We start from the raw sequence: 23007 nt of genomic DNA on the forward strand, positions 1-23007 counted from the left end.
TTCTGGAAGTCTCAGTAATATTAAAACCTAAAGGTCTCATTCCCTAATGTGTTGCCGTTTCTTTCTTTTACTTTTATTTTTTGCTGACCAACGGAGCAGCAAACCAGACAGGTAAGAGTGCCAAAGAAATGAAAGAAAAAAAAGAAACCTAGAACTTCTTGGTCAGTTTTTTTCTTTTGCATGTCACTAATGAACACATCTTTCCCCTGCAAGAGAGACATGTCGCACATGTAAGAGCGTTTTTTTTTTTCTTCTTTTAAACAGCAACAGGAAAAAACACATAACTGGGCATTGGCAGGGATGAGATTGTCACTGTACGGTTTTGAGCAAAAACACAGTTTTATATTGTTTACACAAACATTTAAATCAAAAATGTGGAATAGCATCTTAAATACTTACATGTAAAAGAGGACAGCAACAGTTATTTACACTACTGCCAAAATAATCCAGTATTATGAATGTTACTACAAGAAGAGTCTTAGCCATGATATTTATCATACTAATACGTAAACTTATGTTGGCAAGTTAATTAGACAGGCTATCTGCTCCAGCAGAGCCTTCAGTCAGCTGCTTATCAGACATTTACTTTGCCAACTGTAGTTTCAAAACACTGTTAGATGAATACAGATGTTAGATTCCTCTTTAGTTTTGGCACCGTGACTTAGTTGTTTTGTTTTTTTTTTTAAACCAGAAATATATAAACCAAGGTAAAATTGACTTTTTTGACATTGAGGGAAGAATGTTGGAGCCTTCACTGACCAGCAGTGTGCAGGCAACAACTAGTGAACTGGGACATTGCTGCAATATTCAGTACTTGGAAGAACTGAAGAAAATGTCTGTTGCTCTGACAGTTTCTCTTGCATGAAAAGATGTTGGAAAGCTGTTTGAATGATTTGATGACATTTTTTAGCTATTTTTAAACGTAACATTTCAAATGTATTTTTACCAGTAACTGGTCTATACTTACACAAAAGATCCCTTTGAACTGAGGTATGTTATTTAGCATTCCACATGTGACCTTTGGTACAACAGTCTTGATTTATCCCGCATTTCTTTATAAACCACTTCTGGGACTTTTGAAGGTTTGTTTTTTTTAGTTCTCTTCAGATATTGGCAGGTTTTACTATTAGGATTTTAGGAGAAATTTTGTATGTGTTATTTTTTCTTCTTTGCTAAACTATTTCAGTCTGACCTATTAATTAAGACAAGGAGAGGCTAATGTGGTGATGACATGTAATAGAATTTCTCAAGAAAACGTTTTTTTGGACAGTTGGTACATCATTTGTTGCAATTTTTTTCGTCAAATATGAAAAACATACCATTGAAAACCCAGAAAGACAATGACACTTCTTCAAAAGTATTCACAAACTGAAAACCATTGTTGCAGTAGCTCATATGGTTGATTATGCTTACAGTGGTCATAGTTGTGCACTTGTTAGCATTCTTGCCTTGTAGCTAAAAGGTTGTATCTCTACGTACCTCGCCTCTTACCGAGTGGAGATCTCAGGCTTGTGATTTGTGCATCAAGTTGTTTAATCAGGATATAGTTTTTTGGCTCGTCAAGGATACATATATTTAACTTGTAATGACGTCTAAAACGATACTAAAAACTGAATGGATAAACATAAAATGAAAGGCTTTAATATCAATTTAAAAATAATCCTCAAAGAGCTGTTAGCTGAAAACCTGTACAGTGGATCAACTAAAGGATGATGTACTGCATCTCTCAGGGCCTATGTCAGCTCTCTGCTGGATTTTTAAAAATTATCGTCTTTATCTGCTGTAGTTACTTTCTTTGTTAAATGGCTTATACTTTTGTACTCCTCCTGTCCACTTTCTTTGTTTTAAAGCAAATTACTGATTTTATGCTGAAAATGAATGAAAAAGCTGAAGTCCAAATAAAGACTAGTGAAGTTCTTCAGAAAGCTTGGCAAAGTATTAAAGACCACTTTAAAAGATTAAAAATAAAGCATGCCATGCAGGCTACGCATAAGAAATAAGGACTGGTTTTGCACCGTGCCATATAATTAAGCGTGTGTACATTAACAAACTCTGGTTTCAGTATAATGCATATAAATCCTGGCCCCAACAAAAGCTTCCAATTTTCTTAAAAGCTGAATGCATGACCTGACACTATCACTGAAACGTGAACATTAAGCTTCACTAAGGCTGGAATTAACCAGCTAGAAGCTATTGTACTGCAAGCCATTATACAATGAAGAGATGTTACTCAGACTATCCCCTGTAGTCCTGCATGCCGAGCGAATGTAGTCCTGTCAGCTTCTTAATTACATATTTCCCCTCATTATTCATGGGACAACAAGGCGCATTTTGAGGTTATACAACAATAGAGAGGGGAAGAAAAAAAAAAAGCATCCGTTTTCTTGGCTGAGATAATTTGAATTTGTTTTATATCCCGCAGAAAAAGAGCAGAAACCGAAGCCAGAAAAGGCAGCCTTCCCAACAGCAAAGAAATGCCTCTTCATCATCCCACTGATCCGGTTGAGCTCCGGCGTCTTAACTTCCAGACACCTGGTAAGTATTCCAGATCAAGCGTTGTGTGTGGAAAAAACCCCAAAAAAAAAACAACTGAATGTGCATCTTTGGAAAAATGTCTGAATGCCACTGATTGCTTTCTTCAAGGGAACAAAACCAAATATTCCTCTTCATCACCCTTTCTTGGTAAGAGTGACACTGAACAAGGGAGCGTTTTGTGCAAGAGGCCGTGGACAGGTGCTCTGAACAGACAGAGGGTCAATACTGACATCGGTCTCTCTGGAGACGCCTCGCTGTGGAAAATCTGGAGGCAGGAATGCGGGCTCGACACTTCAGTGGCATATGTCATCGCCGTCTGCATCTGGGTTGTACAGGTCATTACAGCTTGTCATGCTCACCCAGAATAGCACAGACCTGCATTGCAGGAGGCGAGCGAAATATGAAATGAATCACGGCTGTGTGAAAACCACGAGCTGGCGAGAGGATGACGAAACCCGCGTTTCTGCGGCTTCGAAGTCGTTCGCATTTTGTCACATTCCAAACATGCTGAGATTTTATCTCATAAGCCGACACAAAGTAGTGCATAAAACCGCACAAGATCGTTTTCAAATTATTTTCCTACAAAAGTTTTAAAAGTGTGACATCAATTTGTGTTTATCCCGCTTTACTCTGATGCCCGTAAATAAAATCCAGTGCAAGAAGCTGCACTTAGAAGTCACCAAGCCAACAACTAGAGTCCACCTGTGTTGAACTGATTCTTGAGCAGGGATGGAGATTTGCCTTCCAGCAGGACAACACAGCAGCCAGAGCTACAATGGAACAGTTTAGATAAAAGCATTTTCTATTTTTAGAAAAAAAACCTAGTCACTTTTCGGCAAGATCAGCGTTTTGATGCTTCAGCCGGGTCTGACTGGGCCAATGTGCAAAATTGACAACATATCCTGAAGAGTTTGCAGCTTTAATGACGTTGACGCTTGCTCCTGCAAACCATCAGTGATTTTAAAGCCCATTTCAGACGCCATTCTACTTCATAATTCCATAATATTTTGGGTTGGTTTTTAACTAACATCCCAATTAAATGCACTGAAGTTGCAATGTGGCAAAATGTGAAAACTTTGGCAAGATGCTGTCTTACCAGGAAAGGAGACAGACATTTTCTCCAGGGCCAAAAGTGTCACATCTTACTACAGTTTGACTGTCTTTGGGTCCGACTGCTTCAGAACGGGTGTTCAGACGCTGCCAATAAAGTTGTAATATGAAACACGTATTCTTCAGGTCAGCTCGCCCAAAAGGGGGATAAATTATCCCGGCAGGCTCATTTGTGCATATTCAGAAAAGCTCCGTTGGGATTTTAGGGCCATTACAGATCATTTTATCCAAGCAGAGGAGTATTTTTACCTCAGCCTGGAACTGATTTCAACCATCCTTCCACTATTTTTCTCACCTCTCAAGCCGATCTTTTTTCTTTTTTTTTTTTACTTACTTAGAGCCAGTATCTTGGCTCTCTGAAGCTACAGAAAGAACCAAATATTTTTCTTCTCACCACAGGACCACTTTCCTCTGAAGCACTTCTACATAACAACACCTCTCTCTGCACTTCCCCTCCTTTTCACCTCTTCACCCCTCTCATTGGACATTTTCATCTTAAGGATGCTTGATGTCTGAACGATGGCATGTCAGGAAAGGCACTCTCGTAGTTGCACCTCAACCCCCTCTCCCTCCCTCCAATCCCTTTAGTAAAAATGGATTTTGAGTGGCGGACTGCAATAAAGGCAGTCCTTGCAGTCGTTCGAAGGGATGTATAAGTGGGTGTGAAAACGTTGCAGCTTCCATTTGCTAATGCCCACTTGTGCCAGAAACCAGAATGAAACGTAGTGTCGCATAGAGCGCCAGGCGCCCGGATTGGCAAAGTAACACATCCTCTCTTCGGTCATAGCCACAGTGAAACACGTTGCTTTGGTGAACATCTAATCCTGGACCTTTTTTTATACAACCTGACTATAAATTATTTATACAGTGTAATTGTGCTTCGTGGAATCAAATCCATCTGAACTGCTGCAGCACATCAAGTCTGTTAAGTTAGTTTTAAATTATTACAAACTGCAGACGGCTCACTCCAGATTATTTGATCCTGGTCATTTGACGTACTACATTAAACCCAGTAGAGCCGTTGTATGTGTGTGCTTGAGATCTAACTTTCTAATACAACGTTCTGGATTCTGCATTGTTCTTTGATGGCATGTGTGGGTTTTTTTTTTTTTTTTTGTTGTTGTACCAACTGGGATTTCTAATCCAACACTATGGTGGGTTAAAAAAAAGTTTAAACTAAAGTAAGCAAAACTCTTCTGTTTCTCAAAGTATATCTGCCCCGACACATACAACCCTAATTAACTCTTACTTCCTCTGATGATGATCAGCTTGCTTTAGCGCTAGGCTAACATTAGCATTTTTCTCCAGGTTTTGATATTACTTGTTGATAATTAAGTTTGTAACACATCTTATTGGATATATATCACAGCTATTTGTTTATTGAAAAAAAAAAAACTTGCTGGAAAAATTGTCCGACTTAAATTTGTTGCTTTGTTTTAAAAACTATCGAATCTAATGATCAGAACTTCAGCTGCCCTTTGTGTAACCCTCCCACAAAGACAAAGACAGATGCCTGGGGCAGAACTGGTCTCGTATGCTTAAACACATATATAAACATCATTCTAAAAAGAAAAATATACTTAATTTTGTAGGGAAAATACACATTTGTTCCATGCAAAGAAAATACCGTGCATCGTGTTAAATGCAATTTTCCACGCTGCACATGTTCGACCACGCTAAACACGGCCACCCGTCTTGCTGGCTAAGATTATAAAATGATGCCATCAGAATTTGAGGTCAGTCTGACAAACCTCCTTTTGATAACACCAGTCATTTACAAAGGACTGGTGGCTTGATCAGTCCATCTCTACCAGTTACTCTTCAGAAATGTCCCTCCAGATGAAATTGAAATAAAAAATGTCTCTAATATATATTATCTGTAATGAAATGTATTTTTAGTTGTGATTAATCCTTATAATTTGTTCAGTAAACTGAACAAATTATAAGATAATTCGGTCTACCTCTTCCCTGTGAAATTAGCACAGTGGCATCGCAATATTTTGTATGTTGCTAATCTCCCATATAGTATAGACAAAATCAGCTATTTCTTCTACCTCTTCTACCTTTTGTTTTGTTTATTTTTAACTAAAAACAGTCATCACATTGCTGTGACGTCTATAATAAAGTTAATTTCACCCACATTTCCTCCACAGGTTCAGGTGCGCCCAGTCACCCCAGTAACCTCCATTTGTCAAGTTAGTTGTTCTCGATTATGCTTTTTGACATGAACCCATAATCGTTTTCTTCAACCTCAGTTCTTTCCTCCCTTTGTTTCTGCTAAGTTTTGTGTCCACATCCGCAATCTAATTCATCACGCCGTTTAACACCATTGTCATCGCAGGAGGCAGAGTTTGAAATGACATCACTCAAAGCAGATGTCAGCAGCCTAACATTCAGCGTGTGTCGTGTGTGTGTTTTGGGGGATGTTTGTGTGTGTCCGTGCACACGCTGTCATTGCTAACTACCCACTGCGGCGTTCTGTGTGAATAACGTTTTTCTATCTCCGTAGGGAGTGGGGGCTAAAGTGTGCTCGATGGCCTCTCATTGGCTTTTGTGTCTCTTTATTAGCATGGTCACTGCTTTGAGTAAAAAAACAAACTAGCCTAACAAGATTCACTCTTCCACCTCCACCTCTTATAATCATATGCTGGTAATCGAGGCTTGTGCCTGAGCGATGATCGGTCCATCTTGTTGTTTTTTTTTTTTTGTGACAGGTATGGCAAACCATCCTCCGATCCCCATCATGGAACTGGCCGATCACGTAGAGCGCCTGAAAGCCAATGACAACCTAAAGTTTTCACAGGAATATGAAGTGAGTGTCAACTCTTTGTTGAGACCAATGAAAAATAGGTACAATTTAGTTGGGGTCAAAACTTGTTGTGGTTCTTGAGAGTCACTTAAATGTTTAGGTGTAGTCACCACAAAAAAAAAAAATCAAGAAGCAAAAGTACGTGTTTGCTGTAAAGTTTGTATGAAAACATTAAGACTAACAGTTTTTCCAAAGGTTTTGGCCTCACAAAGTTGAGTCAAGATCCTTCATAAAGTCAGTCAAACTCTGCTTTTCAAATAAAATATGTAAGAAGTCGCACAATGAGGACGCATGAAGAGTAAAACAAGCATAATATAGCCATCTTATGATATAACTGTAGAACCTAAAAGTCCAAAGCCATTCGGGATCTTTTAGAAAATTCTCCAACAATATGAATTATTCCCGTATGCCAGTTGGTAATTTAGCACTATGCCTTTCATAGATCCTTAAAAAAAAAATCAGCAAAAAAGGCCCCAGTTGCATTTGAAAAATAATTAACACTACCCTTTTCTGCCCGTCTCTCTGTGCTGATCATTCAGCTCCTCCATAATCTACGAGGTCACCTTGTGGGCCTCAAACTGCCAAGCTGCCAAATCATTAGTGCCGCTTAAGTACCTTTCAATTCCAATTTCATACTGCTTATTTCAGAGCAGTGGAAAGCAATTTTATGAGCACAATGTAATAAAGATTTTTATATTGTAAGCAACGTTGCAGCCCATTGTTTGAACATATTTTGGTAAAAATCACACTGAGCCTGACTTTCCATGCCTTTGTTTAGAATAGATTTGGACAGGACAGATTGATAAGAAAAATACGTCCTTGGAAGGCTAATGTTTGGGGTAATTGTGCTAAAATTAAAGGGTTTAGCTTGGCAATGGCTTATAGTACTGGAGATTTTTTTTGTTTGCTTTTGGAGAAACCTGCATATAAACTTTTTCTGGGATCAGGTTACGAAAGCTTGGTAATACCTAAGTTGGCCAGTAGGGGGTGATGGCGTGAATACTAAATGCATCGAAATTCAACAGAAGAAATTCCCGAACATGGCTAACGTAGATCCGGGCTAAAGACTTGACCTAAAATGTTGTACCTCATGTGTTCCTAAACATAATTTATTCCTACCCACAGTCTTGAGCTTAAAACAGAAAACGCAGAGGATTTAATCATCTAAATTTTCAACAAAATCTAAGAAGATCCCAATATTGCTAAGTATACACATACGTGTGGACGTGGTCAGAGTTTTATGGTGATATGCTATATGTTAGAATATATATGTTTAAGTTTATTTATTTATTTAAGCAAGTTGAAACACGGTTAGCTGATTAATTACACACTCACCCGCAGGTGATTTTTCTTACCGGCTTTGATAATCAGTGATGAAATGCAGTTTTGTGACTCCATTAAACAATAGTTACCAACCAATAGTTATATAGTCAGAGAAGTTGCTTAGTTATTTTTGTTTGTCAAATTTCAAACATCAGATTTCAGTGTCATTTTTCTGGGAAAAACAGGAATCAGAAACAAAACAAATGGAAAACGATAAAAACTAAAATGATGATTATTCATGATTAAGTTATTTACTTAGCAGAGAAAGTAAACAATGGTTTACCACAATGGTGGTGCACAGTAAACAATAGCCTACATTAAATTGTTCGTGGATAAAATAACTGAAGTAAGAACGGACGAAATGGTAGCATAATTAGATGAAATAGGGGTAGGATTTAGCAAACCGGTTAATTTACCTGGAACCTTATAACATACTGGGTAATTCAGTTTTAGAGTCCTCATGTCTCTGGAAGTCATGAAAATCTCTCTCCCAATGCAATTTGTGCATAATTTTTTCTACTTTACCTATTTCTTCTTCCAAAAAAAGGTCATTTTTAACACAAAAAACTTTGGGTGTCAGTTTATTGCCACCACGGTAGCTCTTTTTAGCTTGAGGGCTTGTAGTGGTTAGCATGGCTAGTGTAAGTGTAACTTTTCCATAGAGTAGTATTTCATTAATATTTCAAAGCCTTTCTGCTTCACTGTGTTTGTGCAGCCGAGAAGGCCTTACAGCAGCACAAAAAAGAAAAAAAAATCAATATTATGCATAGCAGAAGCACATAATGTACGTTTTCAGCTTTTACTCTCCAACAAATGTGCTATTAGAGTCGGCAAAAGCTAAAATAGGATCTGGGGTCAACTGAAACATCAGACATACCAGGCTGAAATATTTATAAGTGCTTTTACTTTAAAAAGAAAAAAAGAAAAAAAATCCCCACATTCTAGCTAAACAGGACCTGGACAGTATCTGAATGCATAAAACCATGTATGTATGGCCTTGCATATACTCTTAAAGAAATGAATTAAACATAAGTCAAAACATTAGATCCAACTTTCAGTTGCAGTTTTGTTGCTGAAAGGAGAATTTAAGAATGTGGAAACCTCCTAAATGTCAACTATCAATGTTCTCTCATGTAATTTGTATTCATCTTGTGTCAAAACTTTTTATTGTGGTAACAGTGTGATGCTCTTCCCCTTTCCAGTCCATTGACCCCGGTCAGCAGTTCACCTGGGAGCACTCCAACCTGGAGGTCAACAAACCAAAGAACAGATACGCCAACGTAATTGCCTACGATCACTCCAGAGTCCTACTCTCCGCTATCGACGGTACGTCTCCCTTCCTAACTGCTGCATTGCTTGTAGTGATGGCCCAGAGAAACATGTTTTAAAGACCTCCTGGGCATTTTTACACTGTTAAATTTCATTATATTCATACATGAGAATCTGGTGGCGGCTCACATAAGACATGCCGGTACATAACAGTGATGTTTGTAGTAAACATTACCTGTTCATTTGTGTTTCTGTGTTTTTTGCCAAAAAAAAAAAAAAAAAAGTATATTCGACTGCCATTTTATAACATAACTATACAAAAACAAACATATGGCAAATTTGGCTGCAGCTCAAATGTCTCATTGTGACAATTGAATTGTGCCAATTCACCATGTTATATAGTCAGAATAAAATCTTAGTGCAAATTTTACTAAAGTACATTGTTACACAAACTGGTAAAAATATGTTTGTCTAAGAAATTTCAGTTGACTGCAGTTCTAGAGTTTGTAGCAATCCCACCTCCTGAGCAACATTGGAGAGGAACCCGTCCCTTTAAACCCGTCCCTTTAAACAGGAAAAGCCTCTGCCAGAACCAGGAAGTGCAAATGGCTAACTGCTGGGACAGGCAAGGAGAATTCACGATGGCTGATGACAGCAAAATCTGAGTCAATATCTTTGGGCAGGAGATAAATACAGCTACAAACATGAGTACTGGATTACCTTAAGAGAAACACATACTTTCAGACATATTTTCCTAATCAGATAAGTTATGTCGGTAATTTTGTCCAGGAGAGAAATTGAACTAAACACAAAAGCACTGAGCTATGAATGCTTTCTTTTACCAGGAGTACTGTTTATAAAAAGGAATACACTGACTTAATGGTAACAGTATCTCCATAAGAGCTTTTTTGAGATGTACTTTTTCTCTGAAAAGAAAGCTCACAAAGTTATTGACAGCAGTAGCAAAAATCCAGAGAAGAAAAATATTAATTTCTATTAAAAGAGTGTTCAGTAAGTCAAAGGCAATATAATCTCTGTCAGTAGCATTCATAGAGAAATTCAGCTACTTCTGGACCAGATACACTTTTGACAACCAGGAGTACTTTCTATCTAATTTTGCAGGAAAAACTCCCATCACAAATACACACAGAGCCACAAATACATTGTTTTTACCAGGTATACTCTCTTGATTGAATCAGTAGTCTTCCTATACAGCACAAAAAAGACAAGTGTTGGTGTGAACAGGCAAAACTTGAGCTGCAGTGTTAGAGGGAGGTATGAAATGACATCTGTAACTTGTTGCACATCAGTGCTCCCCGTACATGAAAAGGGCTTTCTGAAACTTTCCCTGCAAAGTACCAACTCATTCATCAGTTTATGATTAAACACAACTGCGCCCACACACACACAGCTATTAATTAAGCATTTCCACTCAGCTGCTCACATGGAAGAAAATGGGGAAATAAATAAAATAGTAAATGGATAAAGTGACTTGGAGAGCATCTTTTTTCCAGTCTATTAGAAACCGCCCACAACTTAAAAGTGTTGATGGAGTTCCATTAGCGAGCCACTGGAAAAAAAAACAAAAAAAAAACACATCTGCTGAAGACACTGCTGCTTTCAGATGGACACGAGAGACGATTCTCTATTCCTACTAAAGCCTTAACAAAAGCATTTTGGCAAGCGGTGCATCTGTTTCTTTACGTTCTCTGCGCAAACTCGTCCACAGAGAAACAAACAAAGGGAATTGACTTTAGAGTTTGTAGTTAAAATTTACATATGTGGACATGAATCGGCAGGATCTCTGGAAAACAGGCGTTCTGTCTGCGATGACTTCACTGTATTTACTCAAGATGTCTGAACGCATCCATCAAGTTCTGCTGAATTAAGGTTGACTAGCCTTGATTAGTTTATTTAGTTCTACTTAAACCCTGTAAAGTTTATAGAAGCACTTTAATTCATTACAGCATACCTGACAAGTTTATTATTTCAGTAACCCCTATTCAAATGAGGACGCATCTTAATTTTGATGATTGTGACTCACACGTAGGGCTGCACAATGGTGGAAAATCATACAAATCAATTGTTGGGGAAGTATTGCAGAGACGATATCAGTTGCAAAAAATCCACATCTTCCTCACTGCTGTGGTTTCTCATCTTCGCTTCCAAACAACTCTGTGACATTTACCGTCCAGGAGACTGTAATCTGTGTCAAAAGTGTGCAACAGCTGCAGTGACATTCTGCGCACCAGTGTCATATTCAGCCTCCTGGACAAGGTGCAAACTATTGAAACTTTGAGTATATTTGCCAACAAATATTGTACTCCAGAGTTCTTTGCAATATTAATACTCTGAACGGATGAAAATGTAATAGCAACAAATTTAAGCGCGACTTCTTAGAAAATTACAATGAGGGCAATAATGTTTAATACAAAAAATGTTCTGACCTACACACACACACTGCTAACTCTACTGTTGGCGACTCCACTGCAAGGAGGGTAAGTCACAAAAACTTCCTGGTCAAATTGTTGGAAAGTTAAGTCAAAGGGAAGAAATGTGGTAGAACAAGGTGCACAATATATGGGATAACTTTACTGGCAACAATGTGTTGTGTTCAGCCCCTCTAAAAAAAAAAAAAAGATGTCATGCGGATCTCATAGGGAAGTGAGGAAAACGTCTGTACTGCTGCTTTGTGGGCTATGAGTTGTTGTTTAGAAGACAATGACACACAAGCACAAGACTTAATGAGTTACGAAAGCCTCCAGGCCACACTGATGCATTAATTCATGCAAAAGGAACCCTGACTTCATTTTAAGTACAATGCGTAACTTTTAGCAGGCTGTCCAATCAAAATCAAATCAAAATGTATTTGTACAGCACATTTCAGCAGCAAGGCATTTCAAAGTGCTTTACATCATAACAAAAACAAAAATACAAAGTTATGCAACATAGAATCAACAATCAAAACATTACATTAAGTCAAGTGCCATCATTAAATTTGTAATTGATTACTTTTCAAATACAACTCTAAACAGGTGGCTTTTTAGTCGAGATTTAAAGATACTCAGTGTCTCAGCTGTTTTACAGTTTTCTTGGAGTTTGTTTCAAATTTGTGGTGCATAGAAGCTGAATGCTGCTTCTCCTCGTTTGGTTCTGGTTCTGGGGATGCAGAGCAGACCTGTTTAAGCAGGCTGTCACATCTGTAATAAAACAACCATTTGATGGGTGTCATTTCATGCTTCGACCACCTGAGTAACTGAAGTTTGTCAAATTAAAGCTTCACATATTGTGAAATTAATCTATCTAAGTTTTACTTTTTGAACCGAATTACTGAAGTGACAACCTTCTGATTTTCTAAGGAATGGAAACTCTGTCTTTTTTTTCCTGAGACTTCGAGACATGAAACAATCTTTTCTGCTAATTGGTATTTAGCCTGGATGCTGCCATAAAACCATCTTTTTTGTTGTTGAAAACAGTTTGTTTTTTTGTAACTCCTGGTTTTATTTTTAAAAAAACAAAAAAAAAAACATCTAAAACACAAGCCGAAATCTGGAAGTAATTATCAGACCTTCAGCATGTTCTTTGCGATACCTTCATCTTCCTCCAATGAGGGTTGAGTGCCAGCCGAGCTACGCTGCAAGAACGTCAACGTTTTAACGTCTTAATGGCTGCATTGACTTAGAAAATGGAGAAATTTACACAAATCCTGAGTGACAGAAGGAATAAAAGAAAAATCCATTTGCAAATGTACATTTAACCAACTCGCCTCATACTCATTAAACCACCGTAATGTCTGTTTGTTTTTGCTTTTTTTTTTTTTTTTCTTTTCAAATCGAGAACGCCCAAGGCTTAATTGTACTTATCCCTTGTCCATCACAGAAATGCACAGCCGCCTGTTTCTGTGTGGACGGCTTCAGCGAGGGTGGGTGGGAGAGTAGAGAAAAAAAAAACAATGTGGGTGGGTTCTTTTAATGTGTTCATATTCCATTTTCTTTCTCTTTTACACTGTTGAATGAGTTACCTGAGAGTAAAAGGAAGTCTGAGGGAGAGGAAGCAGCTGGAGTGAAGTGGAGGGGGATGAGGAGGAGGGGGTGGGGGCATTTCTCTGAGACGTGGCGCCCATGCAGATGAGACTTATCTTGGTCGACCATGTGTGCACGGAGCCCCTAAACTGCCAGTCCTCAAGCATTGACTAGCTGTCAGCTCTGTCTGTTTTGCCTGGATTCGAAAAGGCTGCTGCGCCTTTCATTTATTATAAGCAAAGGGAGAAGGGAGAGCAGAGCTGGGGGAAAATTGTTTTGCTACTTTCTCGTCGGTTTGTTTTTCTCCGTGTGAGACCGAGCTTTATCTGTAAGTCGGTTGCAGATATGGAATAGGGAAATGTGTTGTTGATAGCAAACACAAATCCCTTCGGACGGGTAACGCTGCCCCCACTCCCTCCCCCCCCACACACACTCTCCCGAAAAAAAAGGAGCGTTTGTGTGCTGCGTTGCTTACAGAAAACATTACTGACTGAAATAATTTCAGGAAACGCATTAGAAAGTCTGACGATGCACTAAATGGGCACAGGAATGGAGCTGTATGGAAAACAACAACTTACACAAACTTCAGGATTTCTGTACAGTCTGTAAAAGTTGACATCCCGTTTACTTTCTCTATTAAACTAGTTACTTTGCTTTCCGTCTTTAAGGAATCCCTGGAAGTGACTACATCAACGCTAACTACATAGATGGCTACAGGAAGCAAAACGCCTACATCGCCACCCAGGGCGCACTGCCGGAGACGTTTGGTGAATTTTGGAGGATGATATGGGAGCAGAGGAGTGCCATCGTTGTCATGATGACCAAACTGGAAGAGCGGTCGAGGGTATGTTTATATGAAACACAACACAGCTCTACCAATCATAAAATAAGGCCTTCCTCAACCCTCACAATATGTTGTTGTTCGATAGTTTTGACTCATTGTGGAATAAAGATTGTCGTGATCTGGACAAGTAAGTTTTAACTTGTGTTCACACTCATTGTAAAACATGTCATTTCAGCAGAGAATGATCCAGTTCGTGTTTGTTGAGGGAAAGTATTTAAAATTTTAGAACTTCTGGTGATAAAGTTTTCCCCTCAGAAACAGTGACATGACAATGAGCAGGAGTCTGTCCATTTTTTCTTTTCAGTACTTACAAAACATTCTGCCATTGTCAGTCACTTTTTTTAATGTTTATTTTGATACTCAAATGCTGCCACACAAATAATTGAAGAGTGGCAGGAGCTGCTCCGATGCTAATGTAGCCAATGAGTCATGCTAGCCGCACCAGAACTGCAGAATTTCGCTATAAATATTGTAAATGTTGCTAAATCTTGTTAAGCCCATAGTAATTTAAAATAATTAAGAATCACTGCTTCATAGTTAACAGTGCTTTGATGTTTTGTTTTTCCGAAGCTCAAAATATTAAAAAGTAAAATATTACTAAACGGTGTGCTTCATGCTGGTGCCATTTGGCTAAAGAGTCTCATAGAATCACATAGCGTATGTTAGGAAATAAGATGATGATAACTACTCTTAAACATACTCCTTTGAGCCAATGAACACTTTAAATAACAACTCTTCAGGAGCTCGGTTATTTCCTCCCCAGCAGCAGCCGTGCTTCTCTCTGTCTACTGAAACAGTAACACAGCAATTCAAGTGTTTCATTCGACACAAAGAGACCAGAGTGGCAATAAAGCAAAGACGCTAATATGACTGGACGTTGTGTTTAAATTTGTAATTATAGATTAAGTCATGGCAATTAATAGCACTGCTGGCTGCATGCAAATATCTCAGGCCATTTCATTGATTGGGAAATTAAAGCCAGTCAGCAGGAATGAGGGGCGAGGAGGTCAACGTTTGTTTTGTCCATTGTTTGGCTGTGCAAAGTGGTCCTACAAACATCAGACAGTGATTTGCAACATTACTTATTACATTTTGTTTAGTAAAAAGCAGAAGGTTCAAGTTTTAGTATTCACGATTGTGATTTTACGGGATAGACCAATTCAAAGTACAGCATAATAATTAAATAGAAGTGTAATAAATGGCACAAATAGTAATTAAAAAAAAAACCTTAGACATGTGGCATGCAGTGTCTTATCGCTTACTTTGAAAACTGATTATAATCCACCTGTCTCAGTCCCCAATCGGTCAACAAAGTTCAACAGTCTAAAATGTAATCTTAGTAGATCTCTAGCTATATTAGGTTTATCTCCAGACACAAAGCCAGTTGTTAATCTGTGGTCAGACTTGACTTGACAGGCAAACAAAGAACTGGGATTTTGAACAAGAGACGCACATTTCCCAAAAAATAAGGTTTAAATCCATGGATTCTTTTCCCCTTCACAGTCACGCACTACTTTGCGTCTAAACATGGGACTGATTTACCTGAGATCTGTGTACCCTGCAGGTGAAATGTGATCAGTACTGGCCCACAAGAGGGACGGAGACCTACGGTCTCATCCAGATAACATTGCTGGACACAGTAGAGTTGGCCACATACTGCGTCCGGACGTTCGCACTTTTTAAGGTGAGGATTTGCGATGTTTTTTTTTTTTTTTTTTTTTTTCCCTGGCACAAAATGCGTTAGTCACTTCCGTTTGTTATTTCAGAACGGCTCCAGTGAGAAGAGGGAGGTGAGGCAGTTCCAGTTCACTGCCTGGCCAGACCACGGGGTACCGGAGCACCCCACGCCGTTCCTCGCCTTCCTCAGACGGGTGAAAGCTTGCAATCCTCCAGATGCGGGGCCCATGGTGGTGCACTGCAGGTGGGGAACATCACAGTTTTACAGAAACATCCTGAAGCATGAAATTGATTTCTTTCCTCTCCATTTGCCAGAATGAATAAATGAATACATATGACAAAAAAAAAAAAAAATCACTTTCTTTGTTACTAAAGGCTCATATTTGAGTCATTTGTGTACTGATATCTAAAAAAGAATGCACTAAAATGCATTGCATAGCAGCCCCAAAAAAGGCCATCTAGCCACGTTTCCCAGAAAGCACTCAAACTTAGAACGTGTTTGCAACGTCGTACCGCGAGTACCAGCTATATTTCCTGCAGCGATCCTCCCACTCAGAGACACGGATACAGGCTGACCTGTCATCATGCCTTTCCTGCATCAACAACCCACCAGTCTGCTCATCTCATTTGGGTTGATACACACAGAACTCGCTCACCAACCATCAGCTACATGAGCAGCGGGGCTTCCCATCAGTGAGGCGCCACGCAGTAGCGGAGTCTTCTGGCTTTTCTCAACTCTCGCACTCATCGTGGGGGTGTGAGGATTAGGAAGTAGTGACAGTGTAAAAGATACAAACTTTTATCAAAGTGACAAAAAAGGAAGAAGGATTACTGTAGAATTACCACATGCTGAAGTTAATTAGTGCTACTTGCCGAAAAGCCCCCCCCCCCCAAATAAAAAAGACTTTAAAGTCTGAAGGAAAATGTGGGAATTAATGTCACACTGCAGATTGGGGTTTTAAATTCCTCTGGCTTCCCATCAGATACTCGTGTCCACCATCCAAATCCCCAATCAGGGTCTTTTTATCATTCTGTGATTCATGTTAAATAGAAGAAACTGGTATATTTCCATGCTTGCAGGACACCACAAAGCTAGTGTTGTGGTTAAGCTGTTAAAAGTAGGATAAATGTTCCGATTAATTTAGTGCAGATCCTCCTGCTGAAGCCGTTTGTGCACATGCTGGAGGCTTAAAGCATAGCGAAGAACAAAAATGAAGCGTGAATGCCAATAATTTACAAACAGGACCATCGCACGTGGATGTGACGGCACCTTTCTGTTAAGGCGGTTCAGTTAACATCCGACGGATGTCCATGAATATCCACCTGATGACAACAGAGCTAAGAAAGTTCATACAATAATGTCTCACATTCAGAATGGACTTTAGTGGATGGTTAATATGCAGGATGTAAATAAAAATGCATTTTTGTTGCGGCATCATAAAAAGATCCACTCTCAGGAGTGGGTTTGCCATGCTTCCTTTTTACAGCGTTTTATATATATATATATATATATATATATACTCTAAGTCAGCTCCCAGTTGGTAGATGAAAAACTGAATAAGAGACATTGTGTGTGTTTTTTTTTACTTAAGTCTTTAGAGTACTAGAGTAGGCAAATGCAAGCAAATATCCGTTATTACAATTTTTAATATTCTTTTAAGACTGAATTGTGGTTTTTAAAATATTATTTTTTTCTCAAAATGACGTTACTATGAATGTAGCCTCAGTCAGGTTCTTGCTGCCTAGACATACATCTGTTTTGTTTCATGTCCCGATTCCTGTTTGAAAGAATAGCACTGCTTTTCCTAGATAGACATGGATGCCGTTTTGATTTTATAAATTTCTATTATCAGTTTTTCTACAATGAGACAAAAAGTTAATGATGAAATCTATACCATCCCCTAGTGAACAGCCAGTAAATGATAACAAAATAAACGAGGTATGCCGTTATGCTCATAGTTTTTTGCTATAAAAGCTACGTCATTGGACTGAACCGATCTGCACTTTTGCACATAGCCAGGTATAACAGACGATCAGCAGAGCTGGCTTCCCTACAACCAGAAGACGCAATACTCCGTGAAATCCCAGCTTCGCTGACAGGTTAAGCAACATGGGGGAAACATTCCCCGAGGAGAAGATTAAACATAGCCCCTTTTATTTCCGTTAAAGCCGAAAGAGTTGACACAATCTCGGAGTCAAAATCTCCTAAGGCAAAAGACCAAAATCCACTGTTGTTCCCAAAATGCTCATCAGGGGAAAAAAAGGGGAAAGGACAGCATGTTGTGTGCAAATGTGGAAAAGAACTAAGAAAAATGAGCATCCTCAAAGAGTTCTGTTTTTGCTTTTTTTTTTTTTTTCTGCCACAGTTAAATGTTTTAGAGAGTCACATAATCATGCCATTAAATAATGGTGAAAACTGACAATCTACATGACTTTGAAGGAATTTTGCCGCAGACTTTGTAGAACTGTTTTGTTTCACCCTCACAGTAAGATGTTGAAAGTTAAACGAATAAAGGTCAGGTCACAGCGCAAAGAGGATCTCTCAAATAGTCACAGATTCTAGCTGTGCCTGCAGTAGGGTGTGTCCGTAACACCCCCCGCCCCCCTCCTCCTCCCTTCCAGGAACATCAGGTGTCAAATGTAATTCATAAATTAATTTGAAAACGGCTGTTTGCATTTAGTTATCTTTGTCCGGTATTATAATTTGTTTAATCTGAATCATTCAACTGGATAATCAAAAACAAATCGTATGGGTTTTAAAATCACCGTTGCATAAAAGATACCAGTCATTTGCTGTTTTGCTCACAATTAAGTGTGTTTAAAAAAAAAATAACACCTTAGTTTAGGTTAAAAAAATCATTTAATGTCCAAATTTTGTTCACATACACTTGAGTAAAAGCTAGCCCTCAATTTGCAACCCAGATACCCCAATGAGTTTCATTTATTATATGTGTGGATGTTTTTATAGACAGAGCAGCAAAAAAAAACTAAAAAAAAAAAAAGAAACAGTGACAGGCCAGCTGACAGCCAGAGATTTGCCAACAATACATATGTAATTGCTTTTACTGCTGCTAATGCTTTATCTTCACAGGACCCGTTGCAGCTGTGCTATGCGCTGCTTTTTCCTCCCCTTCCCACCCCCGTATTCCCTAAACTCCTGGAAAGCATATTAGCCTGACACTTTCGTGTGCATGCGTGTGTGCGTGTGTGTGTCAACGTCCGAGGCGGCCGCTTTTGAATAGCTGAAAAGGCGGTGTCAGGTCATTAGCGTGGTCAGTGCGCCAGCTCCCCTTTAACTGCCAAGCGTACTGACAGCTTTCTGCACCAGCTCACCCCGACACCCCATCACTTCTCCAAAAAAGAAAAGAAAATTACACTCGCCTTTTGTGGTCTTACACTTAGAGGGAGAAAAAAAAAGAAAAAGTGTAGCCGATGTGTATTTCTGCAGCTCAGTCTTTAGAAAAACTAACTTGAGGGCGACACGAGTTCAAGATGAGTGTCTTCTCCTCACCTTCCTTTCCCATTCCTCATCTTCCTCCGTCCGTCTAGCTCGGCGCTGTCACTCTGTCATTTACTCTCTAGCAGGTCATCACTCTCCCACATTCACGGCTGATCTGAAAAATGTTTTCTGCTGCAGCAAAGGAAGAAATCTATAGTTTTATTTTTTCTATCCTTACACCCAAGGGGTTTTAGATGTTTTCAAGCCTGGAAGTGACTCATTCCTCAGATTGCTCCCCTGGGATACATTTACATTTCTTTAGGGCCCCCACCAAAAAAACCTCCCCTTTCACTTAAGTGCACTTTTTAATTTCGCCCTGGAGCAGTGCCTTTCTCGTGTCAAGAAAGGCAAAGAAATGATTCGCTTTCATCCATTTTGAAAGTGATCATCAGATCATTTGCTGTAGCCAGCGACTCCCATGTGTGTCTTTATGCCGTTTGCAGCAGCACGGTTTCTCTGCTGCAAGGCACATTAACTACACTCGGCCCCGGGGGACCAGCTTCGCTGCCTCTTGAGCTCCCCTACTCAACCTATTCTGTTTCTCGCAGCAAATGAAAAACAAATGCCTCTTCAGGAGGAGGAAGAGGAGGAGGAGGAGGAAGGCACACGGGGGCTGCCTCGCACCTCATAGACACGTACACCAAATGAATTGGATAACCTATTTGCTTTTGTGTGCCAAGTGCAAGGACTTGACTTGTCAAGGCCAAGCGCCGTGTGAGGTGGAAGAGAAACAAATGAAATGTACAACATAATGCATTTCCCTTGCTAAGGTGTTCGACTTTATTTTCTCATGGCTTGTGTGCTAGTCCAACAATAACCTAAGGTTGTAACTGTGACATGCATGTAAAATATTACATGTTTGATGATGGTTTTTACAAGCAAATAAATGGAGACTGAACTTGTTGTAGTTTATGGGCCGTTCTAGCTCCTACCTATGCTTTTTTTGCAATGGCTTCATCGGGCTGATGTCAGAGCTCCACCACACAGATGTTTTATAGACCAAAATGTTTTAATTTCAGCCTAATCAGAGCAGAGCACCAACTTTTTATTATCCTCCCCTACATGGCTTGTGGCAGTCTTTACATGGGTTTTCTTGCGTCAGCCTTTTTTTCTTGCCACTCGTCCTTAAAGGACAGATTTGTTGAGTGTTAAGTGCTTGACGAATGTTTTTCCTACGCGGCCTGTAAATTTAGGCAGATTGGCAGATTCGTCGACATTTTTAAATGATGGCTTTTACTTTCCGTTTTGAACCTGGGAAGGAGGAAGTAGGGCTCATTTACTGCATGTGTTCTGCTCTTCCTCTGCTCTTCTTCTTGCCCAACTAGACCACTTCAGCCACAAAAACCTTTAAAAATAAAATAAAAAGCTGCTCTTCACTCTCAGCCCTGTTCTGCCTGAGGTGCTCCTTGTTCTTCATGATTTTGTTTGTTCACTAATGTCCTCTAACAAACCTCTGTGGGCTCCACTCTACTCACTACTCGGCTGCTTTTGAAAGCAGTTGGTTGCACTGGATTTTATTAAGGTTCAGACCCAGCCCAACGTTGTATGGGGCCTTAAGCAGAATTTTGATCTTCCTGTTATAGACGTCACTATCATTAACAGTGTTTCAGTATAAATGTGATTTTGGAGAGGGGGCTGAGCCTAAAAGCAGTCACAGATAACTGTTTTTTTTTTTTTGCAGGCATAAAAAGTAAACTTTGCTGAAGATCAAATAAGTCATACCTTCAAATATCTGCTCTGTTGAGGAGGCTGCATTTATCCAGTGCTTCTGAATCTGGCTGCAAGGGCAGGTCAAAGAGAAACAGTAAAACAACTTTTTGTTTCCACTTGTGCATTTTGCACATTAACGTAAAAAAATGCGGCAGCATGAATCTTAATGAAGAGACCTGCGTTTCAGTGCCTCCTAATAAGCCCTTCTGCTGTTCAGGTGCACTGTACTAATCTAATAACCCTAATTGTAGTCAGCTGCACTTCTCCAGAGTTGTCCGTCACCAACAACGAAGCCGGGGAAATGGACGTTCCTCTCATGTTTGCTGCAGTGGATCACATTTACTGTAGTGGCACTTTTCTGAACCAAGAGATAAAGGTGGAACATTTCTGGCGCACAAGTGCATTAAGTTCTGATCAGGTGGAGAGCACAGGTGGGGTCTAGAGGCGAAACAGTTTGGAGCCTGCTGCAGGCTGAGTGCCAGCCCAGCGCCACTTCAGATTCAATTACGGTACAAGTTTAATGGCTCATTGTACAGGAGAAAACTTGGTGGAGAGTTTAACTTTTGGCCTTGAACCGGAGAAATAAAAGACGCCTCTTCCTCTGCTACTGGAGATCAGGCCTGTCACATGCATTATGTGCCCCCAAAACTGCCAATTCAGTCCACTGTCCATGTTAATTAAACCAAATCCAGTTTCTGTATATTTGCATTCGAGGATATTGAGTTTCTTTTCATTTAAATAAGCATTTTTAAAAAGCTTTTAGCAGGAAATACACATATTTACGATCACTTCATACAGGAAGACTTGGAATTTTGCATTATTTTCCCAAAAAGAGGAACGTCGGTTGTCATAGGGGACGCAGCTGAAAATGTTTAGCCTGTAATCTATTTTAGCTGTGGGCAAAAAAAAACGGAGAATGACCATCCAAACTGGCAAAATCTTGAAAATGTTGGCATGTAGAATATGAATGCATGGCAAATGAAATGGTAAAGAATTGCAAACATCACATCCAATTGGATGTTTTTTTAATTATTACATTTTAATATTATTTTTTTGCACACTGAAACTGCAAAGATGATTGTATTTTGTAGTATATTTTGCAGCTGCAAAACTGAGACAACAGCAAAAAAAAAAATCACCTTGGGGGGAAAAAAAAAAAAAAAAATTACATGAACTTGAATCTCCCAGGAAACAAAATACAGTACAGTAACATCTTCCATAAAAAGTATCTGACAACATACCTCTGATTGTTGTGATGACAGTGCCGGGGTGGGCCGCACCGGCTGCTTCATTGTGATTGATGCCATGCTGGAGCGCATCAAGCACGAGAAGACCGTGGACATCTACGGACACGTAACGCTGATGCGCGCCCAGCGCAACTACATGGTGCAAACAGAAGACCAGTACGTCTTCATACACGACGCGCTCCAGGAGGCCGTCAACTGCGGCACGACCGAAGTGCCCGCCAGAAACCTGTACGCCTACATCCAGAAGCTGACCCAGATAGAGGGTGGAGAGAATGTCACTGGCATGGAACTGGAGTTCAAGGTACAAGTCAGAAAACGTGTCGTCCCAGTTCTGTTCTGTATTTATCTCTAGATATTATATGTTTCTGTTTGCATCTGAAGAGTGGGGCTTCTGGTTTCCTCTTTGATTTAATCTACACAACATATAATAAATCTTCACCTCACTCTTTGTTAGGAACCACTGTTTTAGTATACATAAAGTTTCTTTCTGCCATAGAACGTAAGCAACAAATGTAGCAGTTTTCAATCAAGCTGTTTCTATTGTATTGCACTTTTTTTTTCTTTTTTTATCTTGCTTAATGATAGTGTGAGCATCTCTGTTACCAGATTAACAAGCTATTTAACCATACTGCGTTGAGATTAAGCCACTGTCCTTGACTTCCCATTTCAATTAAGTTTGGTTTATTTATAAAGAACAAATTCACAACAAATATGTTAAAGCACTCTTCACAAATCAGTCATTTTCTTTTCTCTGCAATCTAGTCATATAATACATCCAATCCATTTCAGAAAAATTCAGTTGATCGCGTAACGATAATTGATTTCTTGACTTGAAAGTCAAGTCCAACTTTCAAGAAATTCTTCATTCTGTATGTGGCAACGGCGAAGATACCCTTCATCAGAACCAGGCTCTTAATGAGCATCCATTGAGAAATAGTAAGAAGACAGAAAGGAGCTGTGTA

At 39.4% G+C, this 23007-nt stretch overlaps 1 protein-coding gene across 38 annotated transcripts in view; it reads left to right on the forward strand.

Annotated features, from left to right (window-relative positions):
* Positions 1–23007, forward strand: part of LOC103480676 (protein tyrosine phosphatase receptor type D) — a 456187-nt gene that overhangs the window by 424168 nt on the left and 9012 nt on the right. For 19 of the 38 annotated variants that reach the window (XM_008435747.2, XM_008435753.2, XM_008435752.2 and 16 more), the window contains 9 exons: positions 100–111; positions 2423–2535; positions 5799–5840; positions 6360–6457; positions 8980–9103; positions 13737–13912; positions 15477–15596; positions 15679–15833; positions 22061–22346. In XM_008435747.2, coding sequence (XP_008433969.1) covers positions 100–111; positions 2423–2535; positions 5799–5840; positions 6360–6457; positions 8980–9103; positions 13737–13912; positions 15477–15596; positions 15679–15833; positions 22061–22346 — 1126 coding nt within the window. The remainder of the gene's footprint in view (positions 1–99; positions 112–2422; positions 2536–5798; positions 5841–6359; positions 6458–8979; positions 9104–13736; positions 13913–15476; positions 15597–15678; positions 15834–22060; positions 22347–23007) is intronic. The other 19 variants (XM_008435782.2, XM_008435766.2, XM_008435767.2 and 16 more) reach the window with 3 other exon arrangements.

This window comes from Poecilia reticulata, linkage group LG18 (genome assembly GCF_000633615.1).
Source record: "Poecilia reticulata strain Guanapo linkage group LG18, Guppy_female_1.0+MT, whole genome shotgun sequence".
Taxonomy (NCBI): domain Eukaryota; kingdom Metazoa; phylum Chordata; class Actinopteri; order Cyprinodontiformes; family Poeciliidae; genus Poecilia; species Poecilia reticulata.